General features: G+C 40.9%; 1 protein-coding gene across 2 annotated transcripts in view; it reads right to left on the bottom strand.

Moving 5' to 3' along the window:
* Positions 1-23,149, bottom strand: part of usta (uronyl 2-sulfotransferase a) — a 91,063-nt gene that overhangs the window by 55,087 nt on the left and 12,827 nt on the right. The window contains exons 2-4 of one of the 2 annotated variants that reach the window (XM_041065225.1): positions 13,995-14,111; positions 7,311-7,354; positions 1,039-1,194 (exon numbers count right to left, since the gene is read on the bottom strand). In XM_041065225.1, the coding sequence (XP_040921159.1) occupies positions 1,039-1,194; positions 7,311-7,354; positions 13,995-14,111 (317 nt within the window). The remainder of the gene's footprint in view (positions 1-1,038; positions 1,195-7,310; positions 7,355-13,994; positions 14,112-23,149) is intronic. The other variant, XM_041065226.1, reaches the window with a different exon arrangement.

Here is a 23,149-nt window from a genome sequence, read left to right as displayed (position 1 = left end):
ATAATTTATTTGTATATTTTATGAAAAAAGCACATCTCTGGGGTTAGTGGAAAGAGTCAGAAAAGTAAGGTTATATGTGTGTCAATTGCTAAAACGAGTGCCATCTAGATATGTTTTATGCACATTAGAATTTGCATTGGCATCCCCACTGGCACAGGCTTTAGCTTCTTAGCGTCTCAAAAGGCTGCGGTTTTTTAAACGAAAGCAGTTTTCCCTCTGTAAAGCCAACATTCATGTCCTCGAGATATTCCAGGAAATAATAAAAGGCTATTCCCCATCCTTCAGCTTCTTTTTTCACACTGAATGAAAGACAAACATCGAATGAGCGCCTGCTGCTGTTGTGTTCACTGTGACCACATAGTTAAGTGCACAATACAAATCAATTAAGTTTTTTTTTTCCACATACACTAAGTGTTACCTTCAGCTGGGACACTGTTTGTCTAAGGATTTGACAACAGTCAGCTGCTTTGAACCTAAGTGTTTAAATGGAAGTTAAATTATTTAGGCCTGGCTGAACATTATTATATTTATATAGAGATGATGATGGCAACTGTTGTCCTTAGAAGCAATCACAGTGACCAAGATAATAATACATTTTTTGAACAGATTAATCTGTTTTGAACATCTCCATTTCCCTGATCTGGGCAAACTCTGTGATCTGATGAACAAAATAGCGTAAATTCAAAAGCTCCACAACAGCTACTAAATGAACCTGGGCAGACACTGTTTTGCCAACTATAAGAATATATTTTCTGATTTTACTGGTTGTTATCCTGAAACTGAAAGGGGAAACAGTGGGCAATGAAAACAAAGAAATAATCAAGATCTCTTTTCTGTTACTGTCATTGTCACTGAGGAATTAAGGCACTTTTGCCAGTCAACTTCTCTGTGGAACTAACCATAAGTGTACTGCAAATTTACCCATTTACATGTCAATCACACCACAGATTAATGACAGATTATCATAAAAACAGCCTTACTCCCACCTCCATTAAACCTTTAAATCCAGCCACTGCACGAGCATCTCATCTATCTTACCTGTTCATGTTTCGTGAGGCGTGTTTTATTGTGGATGTCAGAGGAGACCAGGTTGAACTGGTGCTTCTCAGCCAGTAACCTCAGTAAGATGACCACTGTCCGGCTGCCGCACTTGCCCACACGGTTATAAACCACCTGGCTAGGGAACGGGAGCACCTACAAACACACACACACGCACGCACGCACGCACACACGCACACACACACACACACACACACACAGATGAAGAGAAAAAGAAAGAAAAAGGGAGAGAAAATTAAAGAAACTGTTGATATATTAGTGTTTTTTTAAACAGTGAATTAATGTCACTGATGTTAAGGAACATTGTTTTTCAAGTATAATAGGATGTTTTTATATGAATTTTACTGATGTGTCTTGCAGTTATATCACATGTTTCTGAACACAAAATGTGGCGGTAAAGAAAAAAACACAAAGTGTGAAAAGTGATACAGGGAAGGAGAAAACAAGGACAAAACTAGAGAAAGCTCTTTTTCTCCGACCTTTGACCTTTGTTTCTCACATCTACTCCCCCTGGGGTTGGACTCAATTGACCTTGCAACATATTTCCTTTCAGATAAGAAACACACACACACACACAGACTGTGCATAGGCATGCATGCTTTCATCTTCTCTGATCATCTGCTTTTTCCTCCTCTCAGCTCCATGAGTCAGAGACTCTGCTGACTTCTCTGCAAAGTGATAATGATGTAACTTCTTAGTCTTGTCATACACACACACACACACACACACACACACACACACACACACACACACACACACACACACACACACACACACACACACACACACACACACAAGCTTAAGGATGTGTGCACACCTCATGAGTCACCAATTAAACAAGTAGCTCATCCATGATTCAGGCCCTCAAATAAAGTGGAAGTGAGTGTGTAAAAACAGATTTATTACCGTAAGTCTGTTTGTAGGAAGGAAGAAGTTGAGGCTGATGTGTGTATTCAACATGAGACTCATTTTAGCACAAGGGCAGCAAGAATGCACTAATTTGGCAATTATCCCTGAGGGCCCACTAGGTTTTCACAAGTGGCCCCTTAAGAATGAAGACTATCCAAGCGAATTTGCCAGTGAGAACAAGAGTGACAGAAAATGAAGGGCAGCTAAAGGAATTAGAGGAAGAGTAAGAGTGAGGAAGACAGATTGCTTAGAAGACATCTGGAAAATTTCTCTAAAAAGTGATAGAAACCTACCTAAAAAAACAAAGACAGATCACTTATGTTGTTACCTTGAAAACATGTTCCTTCTTCACTTCAAATGAAGCCTTTCTGTAAATCAGATGGGGGAAAACGTGGCAGTGATAAATTCTTGTGATTGTATTTTTCCCAGGAGGGATTTCTGGATATCTGAGAGACAGTGTGTTTGGAAACAAGTCTGACTGACTGAATTAACTTCACTGGCTCGCTGGGTGGCGAGTTGATGAACAATCTGGATAGTTTTATAGGTGACTAGATGACTGACTGGCTCATTGACATTTACAGGATGAGTCTGAGCCTTCACCTGCTTGTTTTTCTCCCGACTGTGACATGAAATTATTACTCATCTTTAGTTAATCTCTTTAGCTCTGCTGCTGCCAAGCACACACACACACACACACACACACACACACACACACACACACACACACACACACACACACACACACACACACACACACACACACACACACACACACACACAGGCTGATTTTGTCCTGTCTCCTCCAAAAGCAGCAGTCCCACCCAAGAACAGGCCTCTCTGAATGTTTGCCAGCATTAAGTGGAAAGCTGGAGAAAGAAACAACAGGATGGAGAGCAAAGAAGGGTGTGAGAGAGAGAGAGAGATGAGGAGGAGGAACTACTTGGAAGACAAACTGCAGGGGCGAAGGGTATGAGTATCAGTCTGCCATCACTGTCAGCATTTTTGCTCGATCACACTTCCTGTTTGCTTTCCCCCAGAATCACAGTGTTTTAATGGACTTCATTAGAGTTTGAACTGGTCTGAAGCAAAGTCAAAACAAGATGCATGGGTACATTTGCCCCAGGAGGAAGGAGGGTGTACTGGAAAAACGATTCATAGGTGAAATCTGTGCTTATACAAGCTTATGCAAGTATTGTTGACAGACATGCTTCAGCTTGTGGCACTTGCTGGAACGTCGTCATCCCTTAAACCTATCTTGCATATTGTTTTTTTTTATGGTTTCATCTTCTAATACATCAAAGTAATGTGTCAGAATTGAGTTTGGCAGTGTCCAAAAGCAAACAAATAATGGTCAGTTGTTGCAATTTCACTCAGTTTTGGGAAAAGATTTGAAGCTGATAGGAGATGGTTGTCTTGGACAACAGTCCAACATTCCTCAATGTTTGCCAAGTAACTACAGACTTCCCAGCTTATCACAATAATGAGGCAGATGAAATGCATGCAGTGTTTTGCAGGACACCATTCCCCACTGATAGGACGACAAATGACTGTGTCAGACCTCTAACAGCCTGGTGTTGTATAATAGAAAAACATCAGAGATGCCATCAAAAGTCCAAATCTCCCGCCGGCATTGACAGCACTGAAAAGGCAACCTTTGAGTTTGCGCTATTGTCGTTCCCACTCTGTAGAGCTTAGGTTTCTGATGTACGCTGTAAAAAATGTTTGCAGTGTCTGGCAGTAAGGGATTCTGAATAGTCGATCAACACTCAAAATTCTTATATAACACTGCTGTTTTCCACCATGTCTGATCTGGGTGCTCCAACTCCCAAGAGTCAGGCTGTTGTAGTGGTATTAAAAGCTCTGATGCTAGCGAGCCAATTTCAAGCAGACTTTGAGGAGATGAATAGTCCTGCACCTTTCTTCTCTCTCACGCTCTCTTTTCCACTTTTTCTCCTCTTACACTCTTTTCTAGCACCCTGCCCGCACACACACGCACTTGCACCAAAAAAATCCTCCAAAGGTTTCGTGCTGTTTTGAGACATTTTCAGATGCAACGTTAATTCAAAAAACAGACATAAATTATCGTCTCTGTCTCGTGGCCTGACCACCCATCTCTGCAGAGAGCGAACTGAATTCTTCTAACTGCCACCTTCCTTTACCCAACAGCTAGTTTGAGAACATGTCCTGGTTTGCCACATTTCAGGACCACCGTGCACACACTCATCCATCTTCCTGCTACAGTTCCTGGAAACCCACACCAGTGCGCCACCGCTAACCTGCACCCTGCTCTTTATTCAAGCCCTGCTCTGGGTTCATTGCTCTCTACTGTCAACTGCTCATCCCACACTGAGCGAAGAACAGCATGTTAAGTGGAGATTCTCCGCATTTCCTGTTATTAATGATCTAGCCATTCATCTTCACTTCTATCCGGAAAAGGAGGGCAGGAGTCGCTGCTCTCAAGTAGCTGTGACAATGGAGGTTTCATCCAAGTATGTTCTTGTGAATTAAGATGAATTGATTTTCAGTGGCTGAGAGGAAATGGGAAACTGACTTAAGTTCCTCAGTACTGCCACTAAGGTTTTATACTTGTTAAAATGCAGAAACGTAATGTGTGTGCCAAATGGAGATCGAAATTCTTTTGTCGAATGATCAATAAACTGTCATACTTTTATGGACATTAGTTTGTGCATCAGAATATTTCAGAGTGCAAATGTCTTTGTTTTTTTCTTCTCATTTCACAAAATATGGAAAATGTTAGCTCACAACATCATCAGAACTTATCTAATGCCACTGACTCTTCAAAGACTATTCAGCTTCATTATTGCTTTCCCCCCTTTAGATCAGAGAAAAATCTGTTTTTTTTTAACATACATTTCAAAGTTTGACAGATTATCTTGCACTGCCTTAAGAACCTTAGTGTGTGAACACAACTAGATACAATAACCATGATGGCTGAAAACTGCTCTGTTTTGCAATTAAGCACCAAGGAATTAGGAAAAACATGTTGGAAAATGTGCTCTATAAAATAATATTTAGAAACACATTTTACACATGTACATTCTTGTCATGCTTCCATATGCATAGAATCATAACTCTATTCTGGGAGCTGCGTGGTTTTTCCATGCGCTCTCATTTACGTTGAGCTTTTAGCTCAATTTCTAATCTTTCCCTACATTTACCAGAACCCCAGCCTTCTGCACGCACATGATGTAATGCGACCAACCTCTGCTGAAATTGTAGATCAATCTCATTGCAGCGGGATGTCAACAAAAAGATAATGAGAGATGTGGCTGATGTAGCACTTGCCACTGACATGGCATCAGCATCGTCTGTCTGGCGGATGAGATGACAAAAGATATGGAATCAATCAGAGTAAGCAGCTAATGTATAATCACTGTCACAGACTGTCAGCCTAGTCTGTGCAAATGGAGGCTGTATGTAGTTAGTAAAGCCTGTAAAGCTACTGTGGTTGCAAATGACAGCTGTTGTCAAATTTTATGTCATAGGGCCGGAGTGAAAAGAGAGAAAGACAGAATAGTTTATCGATTTCAAACGTTTCGGAAACTTTTCGGTTTCAGAAATAAGCGTTTGTTTCAGTTATATCTTTGGGGAAAATTAAATCGGGGGTCTTAAACCAGAAAAATGAAGCAACAAAAACAAAAATGAACAAAACCTAAATCTTAAACTGTGTGAATGCTATTCCCCACACATTTTTATAAATCAAAACGAAATTGGTTATCATGCTTTTGACAATAATGGTAGTCCAATAAAAAAAGCTGAAACTGTATGTAAATTATCGTATTATATATTCATTAACCCATCTTAAAATCACACTTAGTTTCTTATCTATAATTGATATTCACTTCTAGTGTAAATAATAACAAACATTCTTTTTAACTAAATCATGCAGAGGAAGTGAAAGTTGTTTTTTCAACCTGAAATACCCTGAACAGGGCTTAGGGTAGAGCAGCCAGAACTATATGTGGCCTAAAAGTCAAAATCTGGGGCAAAAGAGTCACACACAGTACTTGCTGCTGTTCGTAAAGTTTATTGTTGCAAGCCCCTGCTAATACGATCCACGCTCTCTTTGTTAACGCCTGCTTTTGACATACAGTACCATTCTTTAATTATGGAAGAACAGTTAGATAGGAACATGTTTTATTCAAAAAGAGAATTCATCTTTATCACACCGCTCTGCTTATTGGAGACTTTTCCTATCCATTAAAATCCAACTTTTCTGTGTCAAAATGAATTCCAGAGCTTCTGTGTTTGTATAATAATGTAAATATTCTGAATCAGTTGCCTCAGGACACAGTCAAGCTGCTGCATTCTCAACTTTATCTTCAGTGGGGAATGGAAACCAATTTAGATTTATTCGACTTAATTTCCATTAAATTTTAGTAAGGACTATAATATTAAAAGCTTGGCAACCTACAGAATACAGTTTAGAGACTTAATAGCATTGTGAGCCTGCTGTGAGTGAAAAATAAAGTTTTGTTTCAGATAATGATTTCCCCAGAAAAATAAAAGTGTTATCAAATTCCAGCAACATCTCCACAGTTTGTTTCATATAAATAACACTTCACTGTTATCTGAATGAAACAAGCACTGTGGTTCCCTGGTTTGGCTTAGTGGCCACAACAGGCTTTTCAAAGTAAACACATAGCTCTCAAACAAAGCGCACATGTGACCTGACTGAATCCAAACAGCCGCTCACGTCAGCCACAAACAAACTCGTAGCCACACTAGATTAGGTTTCAGGTTGGCTAAATGCTATGTCCAATGTTAAAAAATAAATACAATAACTCTTTTTGACTTAGTCAAAATTGAAAATGAGTAAAAATGATGAAGAAATGGATTAAATAGGTGAAGAATGAGGTGAAAATGAGGTGGTGATTGATTAAAGAAGTAAGTAATGAACAAGGGGCAGACGGAGGAAGAAAGCAGTTGGCAGGGAGAGAAAGAGGGAGCACTGAGGAAAGACAGTCATGCAGACATGCAGCTGGATGAATACAAGGCCCCTGTGTCAGTGCTCTGTGTATGTGTGTGTCTGTGTGTGTGTGTGTGAGAGAGAGAGAGAGAGACTGTGTTCAGAGCAATACTGTAGCACTGAAGTCGGGTCTAGTTGGTATTTAGAGTGAGTTTGCATGCAGCTCCTTCACACAGACCTAACTCTTATCCTGACTGGACTGAACTGGCTTGCAAGCACAGGGGCAGCACATCAGAGACACAGAGGTCAGGACAAAAAGGGAGAAACGGGACAAACAAGGTGAGGGAGGGAGAGATTGAGAGACATGGAGAGACATGGAGATTGACATGGAGAGATTGAGGGAAATACTCACTCTTGGAGGAGGGGGTCCGTGGTCATCCAGATATGTGGATTCACCTGCAAAGGAGTACATGCATCAGCATTCCGAAATACTCTTTTATGCAACAACTTAAAAAGAAAAGGACTGGAACAATCAGTCATAACATTAATGGGCTTCTTCAAAACCAACGAGTTAATGTTATCATAAAGAAGCAGGTAACCGAGCTGAGTGTTTGAAAATCCTGGATGATGCGGTGGAAGTTTCTGTAATAAAGACTCTAAGATGAGAAGAGAACACCTTTTTTATTTTATTCATAAACCCGCAGATCAGCAGAAACAACCATCAACAATGTCTCAGGCTGATTGGACAGTGAGACCTGATTTCACTCTCTCTTTTAAGCAGCATGTACACACACTTTCACCCAACATATGACCAGTTACTTCCCCAATTGTGGAGCGAGTTCTTGCTTTTGACTCCCTCACACACTAAAGAGGGGGAGCGAGTGTTTCTGTCTGAGCTTGCATTAAGGTATATCAAAGAACAATTATTGCTCGCCTGCTTTCCTAAAAGTCTCACATTTGTGCATCATTTAGAAATGACTAAAAGTGTACCAACTGATCACACTCTGTTTACTGGCTAAATATATAGTTCTTTCTAAGAAACTTAAAAAATTATTTGGAAATAAACTGGAATTTACAAAAGTATTACCATTTTTCTTTCTTTCTTGTCAGTAATAGTCTAATCATCTACTTTACAGGCTTTTCTGTCTGAATTAATCTTGCTTTCCTGAATTTTGTTTGTTTTTTGTTGCCACATGAATCAGATTCATTCAATCAAGTTTCACTCCACCCTCTGTAATGCTTCTACGCCCTCCCGGGGCACACCTCACCCTGTGGTTTGAGAAACTGCATGAAACAGCAGGTGGCACTTCACTTCAAAACCCAGACCTCAACACAACAACTGCCCCCTCACCCTCCCATCCTCTGCCACAGTCACTCAAGGAAAACAGCATGGCTCTTCTCCATTGAGTGTGAGGGTGTCATGAGGAGAGACGCAGCCGATTTACACAATATATATTGAACACTGTGATGAGCTTTGCTGCGGAAATAATGGAGGTCATTCAAGACTGCCCTACATTGAGGGTCTGTGCCCACCTCTCAGACCATTCTCCAAATCCAGGCCTGGGGCTTCAGCCAGCAGCCTTTTCTTTGGCTGTCCATCCAGACGAACAGAGACACATCACTTCCCATCACATTTACAACATTCAGGTGGTACGTCCAGGAGAACGAGAGGAAGACTAACTGAAAAGCGTTAGTCCTGCTCTTAAAGAGAGGAAATATTACATAAGAGAACAGTCTCTCCTTGTGTTTCTGAAATGTGATCCGACACACTGATGAGAATATTAAAAAATGACGCTTGGACACACACATAGGTTTATAACCAGCCAAAGTTTCCCACTTGGCACACACTTATAGATGTTATTATGCTTGTGCTGGCAGTGTATTGTATGACTGTAAGTACTGTTTATACTTCAGATAGTGGTGTGTGAGCTCTGAATAATTATTCTTACACTAAGATCCAATCTGCCTTGGTTTGGCTCTGTTACAGTATATCACACACATACACACACAAACACCATAGTTGCTGTATAGAACCTGCTTGGCTTCCTGAGCATGCTCATTAATTCATCAGGTGCTGGGTGTATAAATACTGACACAGCTGCACTGTGCCCAACCTCAGGAGTTTTTTTAGACTCTCTCTATCTTAGCATCTGTCTTTGTCTCTCTTTCATGACTTTACACAGTTTTCCTGAGGAATGCTGAGGGAGGCACGTGTTTGCAGCTCTTCTCCGAGGCATTTGAGGTCATGGCAGGGTGAGGATGCAGAGAGGCAGACATCTCTGTTTCTTCCTCTGTCATCCATCACGGACAACAATCCCCGTCCCCTGCCGAACTACAACCCCCTCCCACCTCCCGTGTGTGCTTCTCATTAGTGTTTTGGATAGAGGATTGGAACTCATTTTTTCCAGGGCACGAGGCTCGTAAAAGCTGACAGCTGCCCTCCACCCCCACCACCCACAGAGAGAGAAAAATGAACTTAAAGAGCCACTGTACAGTGCACTGTACTCATCGACCCCATTGTCCTCTGATCCCCTGTTAGAAGTCAGTGAGGAGGATGAGGTTTTCATGGGACTCTTTGGCTGCATTAAGAAATATTTGAATTCCAAAACTACACTGAGAAGCCCACAGCCCACTTAAATTCATACTGTACATTGTGGCTGCAACTCCGACTTCACTCTGCATCCCAAAATCTCAAAATCATCTGCCTGTAAAAATTCACATGAATAACTGTCAAAACCAGCACTGTGTTTAACTCATTAACCATTTCTTTACACTGAACTATGTACACACAGATGAGTCACAAACCGAAGGGAAAACCTAAATAACTGAGTGTTGAAACAAAACAAATGCCGATGCTTCCACAGCATCTGTGAAATCAAATACTACGGCCTCAGCAGTCATCAGATCTTAACCAGTTGAAGGAAAATATTAAACTTTGAGCTGTCAACCACCATTATCAAAACTCAAAATGAATGAATATAATCCGTCTCTCCCGCCAGTAGAATTTCAGAGGTTTAGAGAAATGCCAATAAAGCTTTGACGCTTTTCTGGCTGCTTGTGGATGCTCAACACCTTACCCTAAAAATACACTCTTGAATGGTCAAGTGGACAAATGGTTCACTTAAGAGGTAAAGTAAGAATTCACAAATTGAATCAAGGTCAGCGGCACCTTTGAACACATCCTCAAGTTTATCGTATGTATTGTGTGTGTCTGTGTATACGTGTGTGTCAGTGAGTGATTGAAGGAGAAACTAACTGCAGTGTGGGTATGCATAGGCATGTAACTAAATGGTTAATTGGATTACTGTGTCACAAGATCCATGAACTCCCCTCTGGCTAAGAGCAGCTGCATAACCATTCCTAAGTACAATTATCTAATCAATACAGCAACATGGACAACATAAATCAGTAGTGCTTTTAAGTTGTAATGAGTCTATATATTAACCAGAGAAGTCTAAAGAAAAAAACAAAAAACAGATTAACCAAAAAATAACCACGTTCAATCTGTGACATGTATTAATGACACCTTTTTGCAAGTGGATATCATTTCCACAACAGATTCGTCTTCACTAAATTAAGAAAAAAAAAAAAAAAAAAGCTTATGATCTGCACACCAAGAGGTCTCCACAAATCAAACAAATCAACAAACTTTTAATGCTTTTCTGAGTAACACATGCAAGTAATACAAGTTGAAAGATAATACTGTCCATCTTCAAGCTGAGATTTTCAGCAGTGTGATTTATATAGCAGAACAAAATGTGAAACCGTATGAAGATGATTATTGCCACAACTGTTATTTTCTGCATGATTCAAAAACCCAACAGGAACTCATTACTGGAAATCCGGTGAGGAAACTAATGGCACAAACTCACTATTTTCCCCCACAAGTTTTAGGACAACAACCTCTAAAATTCACACCACATCAAACCACTAGAAAACATCCATATGCTTAATATGTAGATGCTAACTATGAACCCTGTATTTACATAAGTGGAAGCATTCAATTAAACTTTATAGTTGGACCCATCATACACACACACACACACACACACACAAACACACACACACACACCGGCCGCTGCCCCTGTCCACACTTGTTAAAGCAAATTACCACTTACATCAATTAGTCACCTCGTTAGCCGAGTTTTTTTTTTTTTTCAGGTGAAAAACGGAATCATTTGATGTTGTTGATTGAGAGAGTTTAATACAACCAGTACAGCTACGTCAGTCTCATCCACGCTCGTTGCTATATATCTGGCTCTGGCACAAGAAGATGACAGAGCCACTGGTAATACTGAACACAAACACTCTGATAAGGAAGGCAACCAATGAAATGGGCGTCACTGAGAACAGCAACAGACCAAATCAGTGGAAAAAAATCTGTGATGTGAGAAGTGATTTAGGAGTCTTGAACCATGCTAGAAAAGGAAAAAGCTAACAAAAACGTGACACTGAAAAGAACAGATATTCTGTATTCTGTATTCTTCATATAGGTCTGTAAGTAATGTACAGAAATATTTACATTTTCAATAGAAGTGCCCAGAGAAAAGCCACCAGACTCAGACCAAACCAGCCCAGAATAATTCCTCCTTCTGGAATTCTCCACTTGGTGTTGGCCTGCTTCAGGAATGCTACAGTAAGTTTGGGAATTTCATAAACATGTATTTAGAGCATAGACCATTTCATTTGCTTTGTGAAATTGGCGACCTAGCTAAGTAGAGCCTAGGAAAGAACACATCCCAGAATAGGCTGAGGTGGGAGCGGAAAACCACACAGGAATGGCTGTTGAGAGGAAAGCCAAGAGGATAGGAGCAGGGTTGAAGTTAAGGGGCCTTTCGCTTTGCTGTGGGACACAACTCAAAGCAAAGATGGAAGGTTACAGAGTTGCAGCCCTGGAATGTTCTACAAGTATGTGAAAGTAGATTACAGGTTTCTCAGCCTGTGAAGACTAAACTTTCTCATCTTTAACCACATCCCGGTGTAGTTTCTGTATATACCAGAGATGAAAATGAGAGTATAAAAGGTGGGTGCTCGCTTCATGTTCCTACAGGAATATAGAGCATAGTTTTCAAATTAAACATAAACAAAGTGGTGAAAGGAAAAAGTGTGGAAGTTGGGATAGATATGTCAAGTTAGATAGATAGATGTCAAGTTGGGCAGATAGATACTGTATCTCATGACAGTCTGCATTACATAACTCCTGCCTGACCCCGCTGTATAAAACACACCCAGTTAAAACTTAGACACATGTCTATGGTTACAGTCCTTACTAAACATTTGAACCATAATCGAGAGCATATGCAAACAAAGTCAGTGTGCATGGGTCACATACATGCTTTTCTGTGTGTGTTTGTCTATGAAATGTGTGTGTGTGTGGTCACCCAACCCTTTGATTTGGAGTGTGGGAGTGGTCCTCCATTAAGACTCGTAGCTTGACCCACCTACCTAATTACAGAAGGGAGTTAAGCTGAGGGTCAGGGTCTCCACCCACTACGCCTTGCTCCACCTCACCCCTCAGTCACTTGAGAATTAACAATGGTCAGACAGCTTTGTGATATAAATAGAACAGTCATGCCTCTGCTGTGTTATTGCAGGTGCCCAAAGACTCAAACCTGGTAGGGAGACTAATTTGTGGACTTATTGCTCCCCTAAAATTTTGGTTACTGAAATGCAGGACGACTGTAAGAACATACACACATGCATACAGATGTATCAGGGTTGGGAGACATCAGGGTGGCTGTCAGCGTGTCATTTGTGGACACCAGTGGTTGCCACCGTGTATACTGTACGACTGGGACGTGCCACTCAACTGATGACTCAGCAAAGCAGTGTTGACTCAAGTGGCTGCACAGCCAAACGCCCAGAAAGTCAAAAATAAAAGGCTTACTTAGCGGAAAAAAAAGAAACGCTTAATCATTTCCAATGCTTCTCTGAAGAAAAGAGGAAACAGGAGTGACTCGTCTAATTTATGAGGAAATCATCCATTTGAATGCCTGTACTGCTATGTTTTCAAAATAGTCAAGGGGTAATCTAGTGCTGTGGTTGACAAAGATGCCAAATGACAAATCATAGCATCCATGATAGACATTCATAACCAACACACTTTGAAGTAAGGAACACATTTGAATCAAATCTAGTGAGTTTTGTTAGATAACGGTTGATCAGTTATGTATTTAGCCAGTAGTGCATGTCAAAATTGATGCGGCAAATAACACACTTTGAACAGTCACTTTCATCAACTACCATCAGTAGATTTCACACTTCATGAAGTAAATCAATATACAGGACTCCTGCTGAGCCATTTGATGTCTCAAAAGTTGAGGAGTCAATGAGACTGAATGAAGACAACCAAAGTGGATAAAATCAAATGAAATGAGGCAGTTGGAGCATGCAAAGCAACCACATGAGGAGCAGTATAGCATCACCTTCTTTAGGCACCAAGGGCACGTTGCTGCAGGATTCCTGAATTTTAAGTTTTATGGTAAAGGAGGAATTCAGTCACTTTCAGACTCAATTTTCACAGCACAGAGTAGAGGGGGTAATCTCCAGATGCATGCTACAGGGATTTTATGCAGTGTAATTAATTTAATTTAGATGAATAAAGCACATATAGCACTGCTCTTAAGTACACAATCACGTCACCTTTTTCTAAGCACTGATTTTGACACAAAAACAGGCATGAATCTTGACCTTGTGTGACCCTAATCTATTCAGCAAGTCCACGAGCACTGACTGCTTCTGGAAATCAGGTAGCTTTGAAATGAAGAAATGAGCCATGAAGTAGAAAATTGGGCAATCAGTTGAAACCGTAATAGATGTCTGACTCCACAAAGTCAAAGCAGAAGAAGTAATCACTCATCAACTAGGGAGGAAGTGATGCGATGAACACTGCTCTTCTATTCCATGTTGTATCCTGTGGGCGACCGTGTCAGTGTTGGTTCAATAACGTGAAGAAATCACACGTCAGGAGCAGAAAATATTGTTAATCACAGGATGTGATGCTGTCAGGGATTTCTGGTGAACTACATGCTCTGTCAGCTAATTCTGCACTTCCTTCTTAAAAAAGCACCGGAGTGCTTGTGCAGTTTGTACGTACCTCGTTTCTGCTTGTGGACATGTGGGCACGACACCAGCTGTCTTGCTAGCCTGTCCTTATGGATAAAGAGCCTGCCGGTGGCCATTTTGATTGACCAGAGATTTTTCCCACAAACCCCTACAAAAGAAGTCAAATGAAGGGGACCTTTTAAGTCTTATTCTTAGACTGATATAGAAAATTGAATGAAAAACAACAATATCCATTGGGGTGGGGAGGGGAAATTTCACACACATAAAATAGTTAAAGATGCTAACAATAACTAAGGAAATAAGCCTCAAAACTATTTATTTATATGCATATAACATTCATTCAAAATATGGTGCTGTGGTGAACCAACATCTGCTATGTTTTGGATAAAACGGTACATTATCTTGTCAGCAGCACAAAGGAACATACAAAATATGTTTTGAGTCAAAGCCCAAAATGAACCAAAATCCATGTTTTTTCCCAATATTTCAAGATATAAATAATGGTAGACCCATGTACAACAACAACAACAACAACAGCAGCAGTTAAACTTCCGCAGCCAACCCATTAAAAAGCAACCACAACTGGGTGACTACTCGGCCACTGTTGCTTTAAACCAGCTCACAAAACCCGCCAGATGTGGAACTGCATCATGCATAAATGGCAGCTACACACAAACACCACTGGTGACATCTGTGCCCTACACAACTGGAAATGGAAGGAAAATTCATGGTTTTAGAGAGTAAATTAAGCATTATTCTTGCTGCGAGATGTTGCACAATTCGCACCAGCAAGATGTTGTTGTTCCATAAATACACATTGTTGTGTCTGTCACTTTGCCTCAGACAAGTCTTTTAATAAAAAAAAGAAAGAAAGAATGAATGTCAAATTATCTGACAATAGCTGAATAATGGAGAAAAAAAGAAAACTTATGTAAATGTATTAATTACTACAGAGTTCTTGTGTTCTACAGTGTTCTTGGCATCTGAATTAAAGATAAATTAAAATAACTACCTTTAAAGACATGTACTTTTTTTGTTGTTTATACCAGTGTTTCTTCCCAGCATCCAGACAGGGTGCTTTTACCAGCACCTTGGCTTGACTGCAATTGGGACAGAAGGCTCAGCCTAAAGTGAAAGCTAGAGAAAAAACACCCTGCTTTAATTGTTTGTTTACCATTCAGCTCCCTTGGCCCAAAGTCTCCACCAAGCTAAATCAGTTTTTGACCAAGTTCATCTTTGTGTTCCTGTTTTTTTTCCCATTATATCTCCCTTCTCTGATAATAGTTATCCTCATGGTGTATGCAGCAGGGCAGACCAGGAAATGCCTTTCTTGTGAAATGTCACAAATATCCAACATGAACTTTCATCTTTTTCATCAGCAGCAGAAGCTGAACATTTCCTAAGAAATACCTCCTACATGTGTTGAGATCTAACTGGCAACCATTAGCAAGACACGGCCACAGGAATTGGAAAGACAAAAAAGAAACAAACAAAAAAAAACCCAAAACAATGTGTTGTTACAATTCCTTTCATCATGACAATGTTGACTGAAAACAGACGACAGCTGGTTGTGGAAAGTGTAGATTCTGCTGAGTCACAAATGAGGCATGCTATAGATAAACTTGAGAAACACAAAGAGCTGGGTGTGTACCCATGGCTAACTGCACAATCATCACCAAGCCAGATATTGTTAGGCTGCTGGCGAACCAAATCTTAACATCTATTTTGAATTTTTGCTGGCCTGTCATGATGTTGGTCATGAGGGGTTCTTTTTCCTCCTCCACTGTGAACAGACCAAAAAAGCAGCCTTTATGTACGCTGAGGGTGAGAAACTCCTGCTGTTACACGCCAAGAAACTTTAACTGTTCCACATGAATGCAAAAATGGCTCATGAGTCTTAAACCGGCAGAATTTCTCCCACTGTGTGTGATTTCACACTGAGCGTCAGTTATCTGCTTGCTTTTAGGTTTTATGCTTGAATGTGCATGTAGCCACTGAGAAAGACTGGAATCTGGACGTCCTGCACTCTGCTCTATCACTGCTGCACAGAGCAGCAAGCTTTAAGCCAACAGCCGAGACACACACACACGAAACACACAGTCATTAAAAAAAAAAAAAAAACCTCACATCTGTGAAGAGCCTGAATGAGGCTACTGACTAGCGAATCAGAACTCGAAGGAATAATTTGACATTTTGGGAAATGCACTTGGCTTTCTTGTTGAGAGTTAGACGAGAAGGTCAGTGTCTGTGCAATAAATGTTAAGCTGGAGTCAGGAGACAGTAAGTTTAGCTTAGTGCACAGACTGTAAACAGGAGTAAACAGCTAGCCTGGTTCTGTCCAAATGAACAAAACTCTACTGAGCTAAGCGGCTGCTGGACTGAAGCATCATATTTAGCATATAAACATGAGAATAGTGTAAATCTTCACATCTAACAGTAGGCAAGAAAGCAAATATGTACATTTCCCACCATGTCAAACTATTCCATTTATCAGTTGTCTACTTTGTCTTCTTGTGGTTTCTCATACTCTAAATTACAAGAAAAACAACCTGCATGCCTGCAGAAAAATGGCTGTGCACACAGGCAGAATGTCTGGTGTGCTACGTAAATCACCTGCTGCCCTGCGCCCTGTGGGAGTCAGTGGGGGCGTGGATAAAGTTCTGGAGGGAAAAGAGGAAAGAGTTTGGGGGGGGGGGGGGGGGGGGGGGGGGGGGGGTGGTGGCAACAGGGGGAAGACAAAAAGTACCATATGAAAGAGGGATCAGAAAGAGCCAGGGAATTCCTACAGAGAACCAGAATTCCTCTGGGTTCGTCATGTGACACAAGAATCAGATTCAGGAAAAGCAGCTGCTGTAACATAGAGCACAGTGAGGAAATGAAAAGAAATAAAGTCAGAGATTGGAGGGTGGGGGGCAGGGAGGGGAAGAGTGAGAGACAGTGAGAGGAAAACAGGAACAAATTGTTATCAAATCAGTTTGTGAGCCCTCTGTGGAGTTCAGCAGAAGAAGAAGACGAATTGCACTATCTGGCAGCCAGAGTTTCCTCAATGGCCTGAAATCCCTTCAACACAGAGAACCATAATGATTCCACCAGGAAGCACAGATTCATGCACACACAGACGCGGACATAGCAGCTTACTGTAAAAGGAATACATGCCCTGGTGCACACAAACACACACACGACAGCAATGAAATAAATACTTATTCCTCTGGCTCGTGATATGTAAGGAAATATTCACGTCATGAAAATTACCAACCAACTCCTGACATAAAATGATGATTCAGGAGTGTGATGGAATTTTATTGCTTCCTGACAGGAAGTGTTGGCTCAGGGACTCATTCAGCTGTGAGAAAGACCGTTGTCCTATGGCTGATGGCAGGAGATCCATACAGCTGTTAATTGTTATAAGCAATGGCAGGATCTTAATTGTAACAATGTGTGTGTCTCTGTGTCTACGTGTCAAATGTATGTGTCAAACATTAAGACACAGCAGAGCTATCGATTCTGATGCGCCGAGCCTCAAATCTAACATCTAATCTGTCTGTCTCTGCAGCAGCAGCAGTCCTCATCAGACTCTGCTCACCAGTGAGCACGGCAGGGACGGCGCTGCAGCTTGGCCCTGCAGAACAAACGGACTGCATAAAGAGAGCCTGTGTGGTGCTAAGTCTCACACTCGTGTGAGGGACAGAGAAGAGAAAGAGGAGAGAGAACGACTGATGGAGAAAGAGATGGCAAGAGACAGACAGAAATATAAAGGTTTGCGAAAGCGGGATAATAAAAGACAGAGGCAGACAGAGGAGCGATGCACTGTGAAATGATGGAATGGAACGAGAGACTTACAGTCCAGAAAAAAAAAGTTAGATAGTTGTAATAGCTTTTTGGATAGCCTTGTCAAAACTGAGGCTATGTCATAAAATATTTCCACAGAAGGGGGAAAATGCGAGAGCCCCACACAACGTGCGACTATGGGCCACTGAAGCGTACTACTTTTCTCATGGACCCCAACAACAGACCTTTATAGGACTGTTACACTGTTGTGTTTGACACAGAGAGCTGTGATTTCAGCACAGAGATGATCCATTCTAGGCATAAGGTATATTATTGCCACACATAAAGGTCAGGCAGCATCAGTGGCTGGCAGTGAAAAAGCCGTAAGAGCAAACAATGAATTCTACTGGTATTTATATCTTAGAATGTGTAGTGGTATTAAAAAATATAAAAATGCTCCAGAATGTTAAAATGCTAAATAACTCCAGTAAATCATATTTTTCTATGTCAAAGCCAAAGTCTCTCTCTAGCTATCAAAGGAACCCATATTTTGATTTGCTGTGGCATAAAAAACTAAGAATAAGAAATCAGAAATAGTAAATTATTTGAGCCAGAACCAATAACAAAAACAGAATTGGGGGTAACAATTTCCAAGTCCTATTCATTGTGGAAATAGTAAATACTAGTTGGTTAAATTAAGTATAACTCAGCTCCTATGATAGCAAAAATAGATATGCAACGGTGCAAAAACTGAAGAAAAAAAAACATAAAATAAAGTAGGAAATTTGCCTCCACAATAAATCCCAAACTGCAGCACTGGAAATTTCATAAATAGACACATTCACCATAAACTGACAGAAACAGTCAATATAGCCAGGTGCCAGAGTCAGAAACAAAATGCTTCTAACCACTGCTGACAGGAAATCAGACCAGGAATACGGCCAACATTAGTCAAAGATACATCGAGCCCAAATGCCAGGGAGTTTTCCACAAATGTTCAATAGCTGATTTATTTAATGAGGTAATTGCTTTACTTAATTCAACTAATACATCATCATTATAATCATATTTGGGAAATATTTTTCTTACCTAATTACTACTTTGGAGGAATTAAACTCCTCCAAACCATGACTCTCCCTCTCCACCTTCAACTGTTTTCCATACACAGCAGTGTCGTGCAAATGCAGTTTATTTCCCAGTGTGCTGGTGCTTGTACATAGCTGTACGTGTGTTTCTACAGTCTCTGTAATTCATAATGAAATCTGGTGCATTTAAAAACAACCTGTGCATGCACAAAATGGATTACTTGCACAAATCAAATGTATGTGATGTGAGTCTTTGTGCTTGTGTGTGCTCTCATATATATAAGTAGTATCCATGAAACCCCAAACCTCTCACTAATTACACAGTGGATGGTGGCAGAGCCCTGACCTCCATGCCTGCATCATCTGTTACATAAATACTCATTTGACGGAAACTGCTGTCAGGCTCCATCTTGGAGTGCAGCTCTGGTCAGTGCCAGGTTAAACTGCCGCTGGACCAGGAAGCTGCCACTCCCTTGTTTTGTGCTCAGTTCTTTCAGGATATGTGTGCATGTGTGTGTGTGATGCATGAAAGATTTGTATCTGTGTCGATATGTGCACATTTGATTGCATGTAGTGTTACTGATGAAAAAAAATAAGGAAAAAAATGGAGAGAAATGTTTGGATTTGAGTGTGTTTGATGGCATGTGTGCATGTGAGGAACAGAATGAAAGAGAGAAGTGTGTGTGTGTGTGTGTATGTGTGTGTGTGTGCAAGGACATTTTACAGTGCCTGTTACCAGAAGCCACAGGATGTGCGTCTGCAGCAGACCACCTTGTACCCTATGACATCATCATAGTGCCCCCGAAACTCATACGCACACACACACACACATGCACATACACACACTTCCCTACACGATACTTTTTCCCTACCCTCATCAGGTGCCAAATAAAGTGCATTTGCCATGTGCTGCACACATGTCCGTGATGGTGATCTGCCTCAGTGAGGAAGAGGAGAACTTTAACAAACCCCCTGAATAACACTTGAGGTATCACATGTCATGCTTGCATAATCAAAAACATGTTTATTGTCTGCTCTACAAAGCATGCTGACTGAACCGATCTTTTATACGGGGATAAAAATGTTTAATTTAACTGAAGTGAACAATGTAAATGGAGTGACAATGTCTGAACAGTTTGGTGATAATGCAGTGACAGGCTTTTGGCGTCTGACTGGACACCAGTGGCCAAAAAAGAGAGCAAAGAGCAACAACCGAGGAATAAACAACAGATGGCAGCTCACACTTCCAAGAACAGCGAAGAAGTATTTATAGATGAAGCCGCTGAAACAGGCTGTGTACTGCAGTAACAATCAGGGCCTTTTAAAATCAGTTCAGCCTAATCATGAAAACGAAGCATCGTCTGAGTGTCCCGCTGACCACGGTCAACAACAATAATAATCACATCCAAAAATATAAAAAATAACTACAGGATAAGTGGGAATGGAACAACCTTGCTGTTAGAATTAGTTGTAATGAAAGATCTGAAGTTACTTGATTGAGGAAGTAAAGGTAGAACAGAATGTCTTGTTAAATTAGAACTACTAAACTGATTCATGCCCGTGCAGGGTGAACAGCAATCAAAGGCAGCTGTATCATAGTTAGAGCTATAAAAACCCTGGACACTTAAAAGCTGCCACCCGCTGAACCAAGCTAGGTAGGTGTTGACACACAGCATATAACAAGGCAACTTACCAAAGACAGTGTTCAAGATAAAAGCCGACACATCATATAAGCTTCCTACATAAACTGACGTTCAGTCAAATGATTCACACATTCTGTACCACATTCTGATTGTGTGATATAACAGCATCGAGATGTATGCATGAACTATGATCCAGCTTCCGTTAGACAGGAAGTTGAACTATTTTTGTCACGACAGTGTTTCTTGTCTTAACGTACATCCTGGTTGATGCAGTGGGTTGTGAAGGGCATTAATAAATGTCAGCAAATTCAGATCTTGATCATTTTAAGACTCAAAATTGTTTTCATTATGAATTACTCTAATCTACCAATGAATTGCTAACTTATTTTGTCTATAAGACATTAGCAAAACTGCCAAATCAAAATATCCTAGAGCCCATGGTCACTTCAGTGACTATGATGTAAGATGAAGATTCTGACATTTGAGAAGCTGGAATGGTTAGATTCACTAAAATGTCACAGAAATTTACAAAAATGAAGAACAGATTATCAGAATCATTCAGCCAATTCATTTTCTGCCGATCGACTAATCCCCTGCAAAAACCTCAAGTAACTACAAATATATGGCTTGTACTTGTCGGCACTGACACACAACAACACATAACACTGTCAAATAAGCATTTCATCCTCATTGGCAGTAATGTAACTGAGTGTCTGTCAACAGACAATGCAGCAAAAGAAAGAAAGCAAGAAATACCAGCATCCTTCAACTTTCAGGCCCCTGTCTCTTCTCAGGCTTCATTTCCAGTCACCGTTTCTTATCTCCTCACAGATGCCATCACACCACCAGCTGCTGGGAAATAGTGGGTCTTTTTCACCCTGTTGCCTCTTTCAATAACCACTTTATAATTAGAGCAGAAAGACGATAACACTGATGATTTAAACAACAGGCTCTTAAGCTGTCATAATATACTAAATCTAACTGGTTACGATAAAGAGGCTATTCATTAAGCTAATAAGCACGTTAATGAGCAAATCCCTCTATGTCGACACATGCACAGTAAGCTTCTGAGCATGACTACATTCTGCCATTTTTTTTTTTTTTGTCTCGTCTCTGGCAACAAAACCCAAACCACAAGCTCTAAAGGAGAAGCAATAAAGAAATATACACCTATTATGGGTCATTAGGAACCTAATTTTCTTCATAACGTTGGTTTCCTTACAGTGCCAGCAGAGTGCCAAGTGTATTCCTTCTCTGTTTCTGTCATCAAGGGCAGAGGGAAGGCATTTGGAAAGGGCTGAAGGTGCTAAATCTGCCTCTCTGGCTGTGCTAGGGCAGGGTTACATAGTGTATCACATCTTGTTCAGAGGCAGCACACTGAAACCCTGTGCTGTGCTCACCCTCCCAACTGGCTCTCTGCTGAGCCCAACATACACAGTCGGTCTATCTCGCTCTCACACACACATATAGCTATTGTACACATTCATGCAAGGCAGAGGCAAACAAACAGCATCCACACGCCGACGCTGTTGACTCATGCTAATACGGGCTGGTAGAGCAGCATGGTGTTAAGGTGAGGGAAACTCTCTCACCCTTGACTGGCCTCTTGGAAACTCGGGCACGGCTTCAAATTCAGGCCAAACACTAGCTCACAGAGAGAGCTGCGGCAAGAAATAACTAGCTTTCATTCATAAACGCCATCTGATGGTCAGCTCATTGTCATTTGAGGGCAGCTATGATGATTAACGCTCAATCGCGGTCAGGCAGTCTGGTTTTGAATGGCGAGCATTCATTCATGGTCTGTGACTGACATGCATTAATCTGGTTCTTTTTTTAAAAGAAGGTGTGAAAAATGAGCACTGTTCTAAATATTGAGATGGTTTGAACAGTAAAAACCAAAGAAGACTGGCAAAAGCACATGCCAGAATAAAAACTATGCTGCATCCACACCCAGTTTTAAACTTATTGGTTTAGTAAGGCCTGGATCCAAGTTACATTTGAACCATTGACATTCTGGAGACGTCAGCTGTAAACCACACAGCAGCACTGCTCGTACATTTTCCAACAGCATTTGTGGTCACTCATGGTCATTTCTGTCCATATGCTGCTGGTCACAGTTCACAGACTCAGACAGTCTGCACTGGCCTGTAATCAATGTGTCATGTTTGAGATTTTGTGGGGGCAAATGCTTTTAGCTCTGCCTATAAATATAAAGCAGGGAATCTATCCCCACTCTGTAAACTCTAGTCTGAGAGATGACATTGTTGGAAAGGATTAAAGAAAAAGAAGAGACAGAGATAAAGAGGGAGAGGAGAGATAAAGGAAGCCACAAAGTAAAGGATATCTGGCTAATGGTAAGAGAGTGCAGAATAGGACGTTCAACATTTCCACCTGTTTCCATAAAAAGCACTTAATATTTCAGAGAACAGATGTTAATCAGAACACACAATCTCCTCGAGAGCCTGGTTCAAGCCGTGTGGCTTTCCATCTCTGTGGAGCAATGCAGCCGGGAAAGCTGGGAATTGTTTTGTGGGACGAACAACCCACACAGGCCCCAGTTTCTGCTGGTCCTTCAACCCCTTTATTTAGTCCAACCCACAGGGATCCTTTACTCTTATAAATAGACCGGCAACGACTTCGACACCACAGTCTATACTGACATATGTTACTGTCAAGTGTGACTGAGCAAT

The sequence above is a fragment of the Toxotes jaculatrix genome, chromosome 19, assembly GCF_017976425.1.
Source record: "Toxotes jaculatrix isolate fToxJac2 chromosome 19, fToxJac2.pri, whole genome shotgun sequence".
NCBI lineage: Eukaryota > Metazoa > Chordata > Actinopteri > Toxotidae > Toxotes > Toxotes jaculatrix.
The sequence above is the reverse complement of the archived record's forward strand: the minus strand, read 5'-3'. Positions and strand labels throughout refer to the sequence as shown.